At 42.3% G+C, this 14,284-nt stretch overlaps 1 protein-coding gene across 2 annotated transcripts in view; it reads right to left on the bottom strand.

Moving 5' to 3' along the window:
- PSME4 (proteasome activator subunit 4) overlaps window positions 1-14,284 on the bottom strand; it is a 363,943-nt gene that overhangs the window by 35,289 nt on the left and 314,370 nt on the right. For both annotated transcript variants that reach the window (XM_030195844.1, XM_030195843.1), the window contains one exon: window positions 1,410-1,538. In XM_030195844.1, the coding sequence (XP_030051704.1) occupies window positions 1,410-1,538 (129 nt within the window). The remainder of the gene's footprint in view (window positions 1-1,409; window positions 1,539-14,284) is intronic.

Here is a 14,284-nt window from a genome sequence, read left to right on the forward strand (position 1 = left end):
ATACAGTTGTGAGAGACTGAGAGTGACAGAGTGTTTTACAGTGTAAGAGAGAGATACACAGAGTGACTGAGTGTGATGTGTGTGAATGAGTGACAAAGTGATTAAATGTTTGTCTTCCCTTCCGTTCTGTGCACTTGCCTCCACTGATGTTCATACCTCATGTTTGTAAGAGATTCAATCTACTCCACTTCTCTCCTCCAAGTTCCGTTCTGTCTGATTGGTGAGGACGGGGACAGTGAGAGCCAGTGAAACGCTGAACTACAGACTTACGAACCCTACACTGCCTCAGTGCCACAGAGTCAGCTTCAGAATGTTGGAGGTGCTTTTTATTATATAGGATAGGATGTTGGTGATTATGAATGTTTTTTTGCCTAGACCCCTGACACAGGGGTCTGTTAATAAAATACTGTTTGACACCTTTTATTTGGGAAGACTCCTTGTGCTTTTTTGACTTTGGTCCCAGTTGGGTGTGCTTTGGATTCCCTCTCTTACGTCTTCAATAGTACCAACAAATTTTGGTTTTCAAGGCAGAATTAAAAAGTTTTAGAACCAACCAGTTGATGTCACCAAAAACAACCATGGCAAGACACTGCATTAAACAGCCCTTGTTAACTTTTTGTGAAAACCTGTTATACCCTGCAGTGCCCAAGAGCCAAGGGAAAGTTTGCGTTGTGCTAGTAGCTATTGTAGCCGATTCAGCTGTGCCTATGGATAGATTTGTGATCTGAAATGGTGGAAATGGCTGAGTGGGCACTATATTTCCTTACAGTCTTATGCCACAATGAAACCAGTTTCTGTGGCTTTATTTCCTCTAACGAATCTCCTGCCACCAGCTTTTAGCGCTCCGTTCTTTCCTCAACTATCAAAAGGACTCTAGGAACTGCAGATGACAGCTGCTGGAGACTACGGCATAGGAGCAACTTTCAGCATGAGTCATGAAATGTCACTTCATCACATATTCCAGCTAAATGTTTTCAAATTATATGTATGAAAAACTTGCAGCAAATGGGGTGCCAGTACACATTCATGCCCTTTTTTTGTGCCTAAAGATGAGCCTTGCTAAAACTTCTTACACAACATTTTCATGAGGCTCATATTTAGGCACAAAAGAATAGTGTTTTCATCACCTGACACTTCAACATGTGCAGAAAGCTAAATGTATTCAAATTATGTGTGTGGAGATTCTTTAATTTTATGTTTCTGTGCTTTATTTTTCAATAAAAAAGATTTTAAACTAAAACTTTGCTTATGCAATAAAGGCAAAATATGTTATGTACTTTCAAAGAAAAGAAAAACCTGAAATGTGATGCATTTCTTCCATCATACTCTGTTTTCAAATGCTAAACATTCCTAGAGGTACAAAGGAGATTTCTACTGCTACAGTTCAAACAATTTAGACCATTACTCACTTGTTTTAGCACTTCAAGTACTAAAGGCACCTGCTGGGAGTACAGCAACCCCTGAGACATTAAGGATAAGCACATCTTTGCATCTCTTTTCAGTTCATCATAGTTGTTGTCATTTTCTACTGGTGCAATCTGGAAGCAAACATTGATATCAAAACAATTTTTATCATAAGTAACAATTTCTAGTCTCACAAATATCAGCTTTAATAGAATTTGTATCTAACCGCATATTCTTTAGCACATTATGATTTCCATATAAACTCTACAATAACATTCATATAAATACATATAAGACAAGTTTAAATTTTCTGTAATGTCTCTGCCTTGCACCAACTGTTTGCCACACTTAAGCCTTATACCAGTTCCTGAAGAAAGGCTCACTGTGGGCCCGATACACAAAGCTTATCCTACTGGGAACATTTGCTTTAGACTGATTGTAGCCAGTCTAAAGCAAATATTATTTACAGAGCAATGCACAAAGGGTTTTTCTGTGGCTCTAATGTGTGCCATTAGCAGCCACCGAGAACCCCATGCAAATGTATTCTAATGAGCATTCCGGGCGAAGGTGGGGAAGTGTTTCCTGGATAATCTAATACTGTTATGAACTTAACAAAGAAATTCTTCACTAATGTGAAATCTGATTGAGGAAAATGCAGAAATCTCAAATTGAGATTTTTTTTTGTTTTTTTTGTTACATTTGTACCTCGCGCTTTCCCACTCATGGCAGGCTCAATGCGGCTTACTATTATTGTTCTCCAAGTTCTCAGTCTTCCTCACAAGATTAGCATTATCCGTATTATTATTAGAATATAGAGATTTTACTTCAACACTACATGTTTCTAAACTTTCTACCTTAGAAGTCTGAGAAACAATTTTGGTTTCGATGTCTTGAATTTTAACTGAGAAAAAAGCACAAAAAGCAGCACAAAACTTATATAGTTTCTCCATGCTAGTCTACAGAGTCTCCAAAATCACCACCTCAGGCTTCTGAAGCGTTTCAAGCAAAGATGCCAAACCAGAAAAAATTAAAGAGGAAACGCTAATGTTTTTGACATGAACCTTCCAGACACTGCAGGTCTAATGAAGTTCCTGCCACTGGCAATACACTAAAAACCACTGTCACAGAATCAATACTATCTGGGTTTGACTACAGAGGCTGGAGAGCTGCACCCAACTTCTTTGCCGGGTCTTCCATGCTGCTTTGCTGAAGAACCCTCACCAGACCCAGAACTCAGTAGGGTTTCGGGACCTAATGGGCTAAGTGATGCATCATTCACCAAGACCGCATAAGCTGAGATTGAGTGCAGGAGGAGGAAACAAGACTAGGGGAAGAGTCCCCTTAGTTTTGATCCGACACTTAGGCATTGGTCCTGTGGGAAAAAAACTCACTCAGTTAAGGCAAAGAGCTAGAGCACTCATCATAACACATCCTACTCCAATGCCATATTGACGCCTCCCACAATTCATCTACCTTTGTCGTCAAGCCATTTTTCTATTAATATTGGTCCCAGTAACTGGTTTCTGTTTTCTTCCATTTTCTCTCAATTCTTTTCTGGGTTTCCTGTGCATTGGTCATTTCTTCTCTCTCCACTTGTCTTCTTTATTTCCTACCATACATCAATCTCCGATATTCACCTTTTCCTTTCAGCTTTCTTCCATTTATTCTTCTGCTTCTCTATCCAGAGTTCACGCCTGTTCCTTATCCATCGTCCAGTCCAGTATCTTCCCTTCTTTCACTATCTCACCATAAGAACATAAGAGTAGCCATACTGGGTCAGACCAATGATCCATCTAGTCCAGTATCTTCTTTCAAACAGTGGCCCAAGCCAGGTCACAAGTACTTAGCAGAAACCCAGATCATGGCAACATTCCATGCTACAAATTCTAGGGCAAGCAGCTGCTTCCCCATGTCTGTCTCAATAGAAGACTATAGACTTTTCCTCCAGGAACTTGTCCAAACTTTTTTTAAACCCAGATACGCTAACAGCTGTTACCACATCCTCCGGAAGGAGTTCCAGAGCTTAACTATTCGTTGAGTGAAAAAATATTTTCTCCTATTTGTTTTTAAAAGTATTTCCATGTAACTTCTTTGAGTGCCCATTAGTCTTTGTACTTTTGGAACGAGTAAAAAAATCGATTTACTTCTACTCGTTTTACACCACTCAGGATTTTGTAGACCTCAATCACATCTCCCCTCATCCGTCTCTTTTCCAAGCTGAAGAGCCTTAACCTCTTTAGCCTTTCCTCATACGAGAAGAGTTTCGTCCCCTTTATCATTTTGGTTGCTCTTCTTTGAACCTTTTCTAATTCTGCTATATGTTTTTTTAGGTATCCGGCTAGTTCCCATCTGGACTTCCCACCCACCAATTCCCCCCTGGACAGTTCTCAACCACCAATTCCCCCCCCCCCCCGGACAGTTCCCATCTAAGGCAATTCCCCCCTGGACAATTCCTACTTGAGGGGACAATCCCCAAACAGTACCTCCCCCCCCCCCCCCCCCCGGACTGTTCCCATCCGCTGGTGACATCTCGATTTTTTTTTTTTTACTGTTGAATTTTTCCTTCAATGAAGTCCCGATATTATGGATGCTCTAGTGATGTGTCCCATGTGTCTTCAGGGTGCATGTTGAATAAGTGTCTTGCTCTCTTCTCTGTCCCTCCTGTGCGCTCTCTCCTCACTGTCTCCCCACCGCCATGAGCAAGCTGAGCAAAGTGAGAAAGCAGCAGCTCCTACAGCTCTTCTGGGTGATGGCAGGTGGTTTACCTTCCCTTGTGTCTCACTCTACCTCCCTCTTCCACGCCTCTCCTCCCTGTCTCCCCACCGCCACAAGCAAGCTGAGCAAAGACAGCAAGCAGCAGCAGCTCCCCCAGCTCTTCCCTTTCCTGGCTCGGTAGCTGGCCTGTGACTCCCCTCCCACTGTCGTACATTCAAGGAAGTTTATTCAATTTTGAGAGGCTGATTATTATAGGACACTTTGCACATGCTGTGGGCAACATTCAGAGTTTCTATCTATCTATTTATTTACTTATTTATTTAGGAGCATTTAAAATCTTTTTTTTTTTTTAGTTTAATTGTAGGCAGGGTGAAGTTAGGAGGTTGTGGGGGAGCACTGCCCCCCAAAATGAACTGCATATCTGGAAGGAGAAAGGGATGTGTAAAAGGGGGTTTTATTTTTTTTTTTGTAAGTTATGGATGGGAATTGTCCTTCCTGCTGTGGTGGGAATTGGATCAGTGGGAATTGTTCTAAGTGGGAATTGGTGGGTGGGAATGGTCCAGTGGAAACTGTCCAGTTGGGAACTGACCTAGAACCCTTTTCTGAGATATGGCGACCAGAACTGAATGCAATACTCAAGGTGCAGTCACACCATGGAGCGATACAGGGGCATTATAGTATTTTCGGTCTTATTCACCATCCCTTTCCTAATAATTCCTAGCATCCGGTTTGCTTTTTTTGGCCGCTGCCGCACATGGAGCAGACGATTTCAGCGTATTATCTACAACGACACCTAGATCTTTTTCTTGAGTGCTGACCCCCGAAGTTGGACCCTAGCATCAAGTAACTATGATTTGGATTATTCTTTCCAATGTGCATCACCTTGCATTTGTCCACATTAAATTACATCTGCCATTTGGATGCCCAATCTTTCAATTTCCTAAGGCCTTCCTGCAATATGTCATAGTCTGCACATGTTTGAACAAACTTGAACAGCCTTGCGTCATCTGCAAATTTAATCATCTCACTCGTCATTCCAATTTCCAGATCCCTGCGGTACAGATCCCTTGCGAGACTGCCACCAAAGCCTCGGCATCCATTTTGAAAACCCAGCAGCGCTGTCCGCAGCACAGAAAAGCAAAGCAGAGATGGAGGAATGGCAGAGGGCAGGAAAGAGTGGGATTCTTTCCTGCCCCCGCAGTGGCCACTAAACCACCAGGGTGGCCTTCAAGGATCAAGGTAGGTCTTCTTGGGAGAGCTGTAGTGTAGTGAAGGATAAGGATGGCACTTTCTGGTGCCCCTCGAATGTTGGCGCCCCCCCCCCCCCGCCATGCATATCCTGTTTACCACATTCCGCCGGCCCTGTTCTGTCTCCCTATTCACCTCCTCCCCTATGGCCAGCATCTTTTGTCCAACATCTCTATTTTGTCTCCCTATTTCCCTATCCCACCCCCCCACCCCCACAATTTTCCAGTATTTCCCCTCTTGCTTCCTTTCTCCTGGCACATGGTCCTGCATAATCCTTTTAACCTACTCCCATGAAGCAATTTCTTTCCAAACTCTTATCCCCTCTGGCCAAAGTTGCTGCACTTAACCAGACCAGCAGTGGTAGCACTGAAAGTAACATAATAGATGACTGCAGATAAAAGACCTGTACAGTCCATCCAGTCTGCCCAACAAGAGAACTCATAGCATAAGGTATGATGTGATACTTCATATGTATACCTAATCTTGATTTGTCTTTGCTATTTTCAGGGCATAGATCATAGAAGTCTGTATGGCACTGTCCTTGTTCTAAAACTTCTGAAGTTATCATCAAAGTCCCATTCTAGCTCATCCAAATCTGTCCAGCCACGACCATAAGTACATATAAGTACATATGTAATGCCATACTGGGAAAAGATGAAGGGTCCATCGAGCCCAGCATCCTGTCCACGACAGCGGCCAATCCAGGCCAAGGGCACCTGGCAAGCTTCCCAGAAGACAGATCGTAGAAGTCTGCCAAGCACTGGCCTTGTTCTCCAGCTTCTGAAGCTGAATCTGTCCAGCCACGATCAGGACAGACTACAGAAGTCTGTCTAGCGCTGGCTTTGCTTGCCAATTACTGGTGTTGTCATCTAATCACCACTAAGCTTCTATGGATCCATTACTTCTAAACAGGGTTCCTTTTTGTTTATCCCACACATTTTTGAATTCTGCTACCATTTTCATTTCTATCACCTCCCGCAGGAGGGCATTCCAGATATCTACCACCGTCTCTGTGAAAAAGTATTTTCTGACATTATTCCTGAGTCGGCCCCCCTGCAACTTCAATTTATATCCTCTAGTTCTAATTAAGTGCAGGATCCTCAAGCTCATGTGTACCTCAAAGGCCCTGTTAGTTCTGCCCTCTTTAATGTATACTTTCCATATCAGAGGTAGCAGGGTGCAAATGGGCTCAAAGGTTCTGCAAATACAGTTTTAGTGCTGCTACAGGTTTGGTGAGCTGGAGGTGCAGAGCAGTGAATGGAAAGCAGGAGCATGGAAAAGAAGGGGTGTGAGGAGACTATAAGGAAGATGCCACTTCCTGCTGCTTCTGATGGAGGTTGGATGGAGGCAGCAGAGTGGGGGGACTTTGGAAAAGGGCAGCATGCCAGATACTGTCCACAGGTCGTACATCTCATACTTCTGTTCTACATGGTACAAAATTAAACATAATCAAGCTAGAACAGCAGCTGCTATAGTTTGGTTCTCATTTTTTGCAATATTTTTGCCTCTTTTTGTGTGTTTTGGTACAAAATTAAACCTGACATCTTTCTGCAAATTTTAATGCATAAATACAATTTAATTGCAGTTTTTTCAAAGATTCAAAATAAGAGAACAGTGAACATGGCAGGGGCAGAGGGTTTATATACCATTTTAGTTAGTATATTTTAATACCTCAATTGGCAGCCGTTACAGATTCCAAACTTTTTCTGTAGCCAGCTAAAAGTCTTTCTATTCTTGCATTTGGAATTTTTTCCTACTCATCCTTGCAGAAATGTTCTAGTTTAGAAAAACTTATTTATTTGATTGACAGATTCAGGGGCGTACCTACGGGTGGGCCTGGGTGGGCCCAGGCCCACCCATTCTTGGCTCGGGCCCACCCAGTCCTAGTCTGCGAGCCAATCGCAGACCTGCTGTTATTTTTTTCTTACCCGCAGCGGCGAACGGACGGCCCTAAAAGCAGCAAGCAACCAGGATCGTTGACTCCATCCTTCCTTCGCTTCCTGCCCTCTCAGCGTCCCGCCCACTCGAAAGGAAATGACATCAGAGGAAGGCGGGACGCACGCAGAGAGGGCAGGAAGCGAAGGAAAGATGGAGTCGACGAGCCTGGTTGCTTGCTGCTTTTAGGGCCGTCCGTTCGCCGCTGCGACTTGGGGAGTGGAGTGGAAGTGAGCCAGCAGCCTATCTATTCCACTCCCCCGCGCAGCCGTCGCCGTTCAGGCAAGTTAAAGCAGGCAAACCTGTGAGCTGCCTCAAGCTGCATCCACGTTGTGGTTCTTTATTGAGACAGATGGGAATGCTGTGAAGGGGGAGAGAGGGGGAGGGAGATGCTGGATAGAATGGGGAAGGGGATGGATAGAAACAGGATGGGCAGGGGAGAGAGGAGAATTGCTGGACAACAGGGGTTGCTAGAGGGGACAGGGGAGAGAGGAAATTTGCTGGAGTTGGATGGAGGAGAAGGCAGGGGAATGGAGAGTTGCTGGACATGGAGTGGAGGGCAGGGGAAGGAGGAGAATTGCTGGACATGCATGGATGGAGGGGAAAGGGGAGAGAGGAAATTTGCTGGAGTTGAATGGAGGAGAATGCAGGGGAATGGAGAGTTGCTGGACATGGCAGAGGGCAGGGGAAGGAGGAGAATTGCTGGGCATGGATGGAGGGGAAAGGGGAGAGAGGAAATTTGCTGCAGTTGGATTGAGGAGAAGGCAGGGGAATGGAGAGTTGCTGGACATGGAGCGGAGGGCAGGGGAAGGAGGAGAATTGCTGGGCATGGATGGAGGGGAAAGGGGAGAGAGGAAATTTGCTGGATATGGGTGGATGGATGGAGGGGAGGGCAGGGGAAAGGAAAGGAGACTTGCTGAACATGGATGGATGAATGGAGGGGGCAGGGGACAGAGGACATTTGCTGGATATGGGTGGATGGAGGAGAGGGCAGGGGAGAATGGAGAGTTGCTGGATGGAGGGAGGGGAGAGAAGTCAGGGAGGAGATGCGCATGGATGGAGGGGAGGGAAGAGAGGAGAAATGCTGGACGTGGATGGAGTGGAGGGCAGGGAAGAGAGGAAAAATGTTGTACAAGGATGGAGGGAAGGAAAGACAAAGGAAGGAGATGCTCATGGATGGAGGGGAGGGAAGACAGGAAGTAGATGCACATGGATGGAGGGGAGTGAGGAGAAATGCTGGATATGGATGGAAGGAAAACTGCTGAGTTGAGGAAGGATAGGGACAGGGCTACAGATGGTAGACAGGACACATAAGGACACAAGAGGATGGTGGACATGGTGAGAGAAAAAATATCAGATAGAAAGAAGACACTGCATGAAACAGAAGACACTGGGACCAAAGCGAATAGATCAGACTACAAAGGTAGAAAAAAGTATTTTATTCAGAATATGTCAGCTTTTGGAAATGTACATCTGTGATATTTTGCATGTAAGTTTCAATTTTTCTGGTATTGCTGCATGCTGAGTCTGACTTCTTGAGTTAACTTTCCAGTTCAGTATTTTGCCTTCATATTTTTTGATTTCTAGTTCCTTGTGTCATGTCCGTTGTGTCATGTGTTGTTCATGTGTGATCAAGGTGCAGTATTCTGATAGCGTGTAGTATTTGCAGCCCTTTTTGTTTTGCTTTTTTTTTTTCACGAGGTAGTGTATTGGTGTTTTAGAGCCTAGTGTAATTACAGTTCTGCCTTTTCAAGCATAAGGTTGTAGCTCGTCCTGTCCTTGGAATTAGTGCTGTTATGGTTTAGTAAGGATATGAGTGTGTTTTTGCACAAGTTTGTGCATAGCATTTTGCAGTGGAGCGATTGTGGGATAATGTAATTATATTTAAAAATATCAATTTTTCCATTAAGTATGTATGTGGTTATACTGATGCAGGGCAGCTTTTGGGCAGACTACTTAGAAATCCATCATCAAGTGAATTCTAAGGCATTATTTTGTAGGATCCCAAGAGACACTGCTCATACTTATATAGACAGTGCGTGCCCACCCATATTAGATCTGGGCCCACCCAAAATCTCAGGTCTGGCTACGCCACTGGACAGATTATACCATGCATAGTTATAAAACATCTAGGTCATTTACAATAAAAAGGGTTGACCAAACATACTATAAAACATATAAGCCTAATAATTGAAAGATAGTAAGAAAATGAACCAAATGGAATTAAAATTACAATTCTTGAGCAGATGAGGAAATAAAATAAGGTAAAAACAAAATGAAACAAAACATATCCAGTCTTCCAAAGTAAAAGAACACTAGCCAATGAGTTATTAAAAAGAATCAGTAAATAACCATGTTTGAATCAGTAAATAACCATGTTTCAAATGTTATTAAAAAAAAATTTTTTGGGGGGGGGGACCCCCCTTTCATTCCATATGTCAAAGAATTCCATAAGTTGTGTGCTACACAAGAGAAAATTGACTTTCTAATCAGTTCCAGCTTAATCCTGGTTGGGGCAAGCACAGCAATTTGTCTTGGGATGACCTCAATGTCCTACAAGATGTGTAAGTAATGAAAGATGCAATGTAATGCGGCAAACTAGAGCAGTATATGTGAAATTCCATCATCAAGATTTTAATTTTCCCTATTGCCAGAACTGAAAGTCAGTGCTCATCTTTTAACAAAATTATCACATGATCATATCTAGTTGCATCAGGAACACCAATATCCTCTAAACAGCCTCTTTCCAATGGAGTTCCCCAGGGCTCCCTACTGGTACCTGCTCTCTTCAATACCTTTATAGTTCTGCTGGTGATACTCATTCAATTGCTTGGTGGCACTCTGTACATTTATGCCGATAATGTGCAGATTCTGTTCCCTGCTGATCACTCCAGGCTATATATTATCCTGGTCGAACAATATCTCATTGCTGTTGCAAACTGATTCCAGGATTATTTACTTGTTTTAGTTGTTCCAAAAAGGAAAGCATTATGCTTTGGTCATTCGAAGAAACTTCCATCTCCAGTCTAGGATCACCATAACAGCTTCAGGATTCAATTTGTATTCTGGGTATCACTCTTGATTCAATGCTAGCCTTTACTTTTCAGAGTTCCTCTGTGATCTCATCAGTTGTCACACTTCCAAGTATTTACTATCCTGCCATACAGACATGCCATCTAGGTGGCTTACAATATTCATCAATAAGATTTAAAAATAAAATAAGGTGAGTTTAAACACAAGACTGAGTGAGGGAAGGGGGGTAGAACTCCATTAATTCATAGACTAAAGACAGAGATTAAAAAAAACATTAGGTGAGTTCTCATTACACTCCAGGGGCTGGCCCGCACAAGAACGGAGTGGGATTAGTAGAAATCATTGTTGAACAAAAAAGTCTTCAAGTCAGCTTTAAATTGAGATAAAGGTATTTGTAGTTTCAGGTGTAAGGGTAGCAAATTCCAGAGGTGGGGCCCCTTGTATGTCAATGACTTAAGACAATTAATGTCTGCCAAAGGCAAGTTTGATTTAAGTTCCTTCTTCTCTCTTTGTAACCACAGAACTGGATTATTTTAACATTCTTTATAAAGGGCTTCCATTACTATCACTTAAACGACTCTGACTGGTCCAGAGTACTGCAATTAAGCTCCTATACAGAGCAAGTAAGTGACTGTCTCTCCCCATCCTTTTAGCAGTGCAGCACTGGCTCATTTTCATATACTAGTTTAAGTTTCTGCTTGCAACCCCACTGTACTCTGTATTTAGACTAGCCCCTACACCTGGAAAACTGTTTTATCTAACACATCTCAAAATCTGTGTTCCTCTCTGGCCTCTCTCCTTACTATTCCCCCCTCCCTCCCACCTAGTGTCAGATTTGATGGTACATGCCAGTCTACAGAGCTGTTTTGGCCCCTTCATTTTGGAATGCCCCAGCCCCATATTTCCACCAAGTCATAATGACTACAATTTAAGAAGGGGGTAAAAACATTGTTCTTTCAATAGGTTTTTAGGGATATCCAGGAGTGAGGGGAAATGATAGTGGTGGTCTTCCACTGTTGATCTACTGGTCTATTTGATATTGACACTTTCCTGTAAGTGTATTACTTTTGTGATTTGTTAAGTTGTAAGTGATTTTTTAATAAATTAGTTGTAACATATTATGTGATATGCCTTATACTTTTAGGCTGGAAACCACCCTGATGGTATGGTTTAGTAAACTTTCAGAAATAAATATTTTTCTGTGCAATGTAAAAACTTTACAGTGATATCTTGAATCAAATGAAGTCTCTTAATATTAATGGCAGTAATTCAGAGATAAGAATTACAATGATCAAGGTGACTGATAATAAAAGCATGAATCAAAATATGAATGGATGCATTATCCAAGAATGAGCACACAGCCCAAATCATTCTGAGGAAACACACTTTTCTTAATTACCACAGAAATCTGGACGTCAAAATCAGTTAAAAAGACAAGAATAGTCACAACGTTCTTCAGTGGTATTGTTACCCTTAAATAATAGGTGAATGCAGTGAAGCAAAAGACTTCCTGGAAAACGATATAGCTTCTAATTTTAAGGGATTAAGGTTGAACTGAAAGAGTTTTAAACATTTATCAACATCAAGATTCTGAAATGACTGTACTAGAATCATAAAACATATAGAAGCTGTATGTTCTAGTGTACATGAAAATACTGACCGCAAAACCCTGCACCAAAGATGTCAAAAGTTTTAAAGATATTAAAATTGGCAGGGATCAATATAGACTTTTTTTTAGAACCCCACATATCAAAGCTTCTTGCACAGAAACATAATAAGTACATAAGTATTGCCACACTGGGACAGACCAAAGGTCCATCAAGCCCAGTGTCCTGTTTCCAACAGTGGTCAATCCAGGTCACAAATACCTGGCAAGATCCCAGAAAAGCTCAATACATTTTATGATGCTTATCCCAGAAATATCAAAAAGTTGCTAACCAAGTGTTGAATAAGTTAGCTCTATAAATCAAATAAACGGGGTGGAGTCTCATATAATTGGCACAACTTTTTGATATTTGAAGATTATAGAGGACCAAGTGCATGGGCGTAGACTGGGGGGGCGAGGGGGGGCAATGCTCCCCCCCAAACGACGAATCTTCTTTCCCGCAGCGGCGAACAGGCGGCCATAACGGTAAAAGCAGCAAGCAAGCAGCCAGGCTCGACTCCATCCTTCGCTTCCTGAATCCTGCCCTCTCAGCGTCCCACCTGAAAGGAAATGATGTCAGAGGAAGGCGGGACGCAGAGAGGGCAGGATTCAGGAAGCAAAGGACGGAGTCAACTCGAGCCTGGCTTCTTGCTTGCTGCTTTCCCACCCGCTCGTTCACCGCTGCAGCTTCGGGAGTGGAGTGAGCCAGCCTATCTAGTCCACTGTTTAAGTAAGGAAGCCCATTTGGTTAATCTAAATTTCCACTCCCCCGCGCAGCCGTCCAAAACACAGCTGTGAGCTGCTGCATCCATGTTGTCGTTCTTGGGAGATGCTGTGAAGGGGGAGGGAGACGCTGGATAGAATGGGGAAGGGAAGGGGATGGTTTAACAGTACAAACATGGTGCATTTTATAAATGTTTTTCTTTTTGATTATATTGCTGGTAGGAATTGGACAATAAAGGCATTTTACACTTTTCACAGGCTTAAAAGAGAGCAGTAATTGCCAGGTTGGGAGTGCTGGGTAAGTTGGAAATAAGGAAGGAAGGGTGAAAGAGCTGGCTTGATCTCTCATACATATTCATTATGGTTATTCCCCCCAAAAGCCAGCTCTTTTCCCCTCCCTTCCGTCCTCCATATTAGCATATTCATTTGAATATATATGTATATATGCAAATGAATATGCTAAAATTTGAAATATGCTAAAATTTGAAACACACACCCAGACAATGACGACTGAAACCAGCTGAGCATAGTATCTTTCATACCAATACTTTTCAGTCTATCCACAGCAGCAACATATGGCTTACAAGGCTAAAAGCTGTCATCATGTAGAGTGAAATCAGCAATACATTACTGCCTGTATCTAGGTACAGTTGAAGTTCATTAGTTTTTTCTAAAACCAATTTTTTTGGGGGGTGGAGATTATTAGTTTTATCCAGACAATCCCCCAATTGAGAATGAAGAATCATTTTCGTTATCTTAGCTAATGGTGGCAAATTTGGAATAGGCCTGTAGTTAGCAGAAACTATGTAACAGGATAAAAAGTGGAATTACCCATTGAAACTAGATCATTCTCAGTGGTCAAAGAAGTCACAGAATTACCCCTGATAGGTTACTGCTATTAGCTGTTACTGGTCTTGCATCAAGCAAATGAACATGGTTTCCTATAAGGTAAATCAATGAATCAACTTCCACAATTTTGCTTGTATAGAAAAAACCTTTTCTTCAAATAAAGCAGCTAGTTGGCATATACAATAAGCACTTCTGGGGCTTGCCTCTCGCTTTACCGCTAGTATAGATTGAAATAGTCTTAAGTATGTGACATGTGTTATTGGCCAGGTGTATTGGTAATGCATATAAAATATTCTCTCTCTTGTGAATTATATCCTTATAACCCTGCATCTGCCTTTTGATTTGTGAGGCTTTCTATTGTACCAGACTTATGTCAATATCTTTCTGCATTAAACCACAGATGGTCATGTTTAGCAGGTATAACGTTCTTTATTTGAGCCAAGAGTATCCAAAGTCTTCCATAAGGTTCCTTGCACGCACTGTATACTTGAGATCTCTCCACAGATTTTCAAGAATATTTGAGTCAGACATCTGTGAAGACCATGAAAAACCTTTGTCTTTTAAGCACTTCACGACTGATTTTGAGGTATTTATTTATTTATTGCATTTGTACCCCACATTTTCCCACCTATTTGCAGGCTCAATGTGGCTTACAGAGTGTTGTTATGACAAAGTCATGACAGGGAGTTGGATACCATCAAAGTAATCAGAAGATGGATGATGAGTTAGAAA

The sequence above is a fragment of the Microcaecilia unicolor genome, chromosome 3, assembly GCF_901765095.1.
Source record: "Microcaecilia unicolor chromosome 3, aMicUni1.1, whole genome shotgun sequence".
NCBI lineage: Eukaryota > Metazoa > Chordata > Amphibia > Gymnophiona > Siphonopidae > Microcaecilia > Microcaecilia unicolor.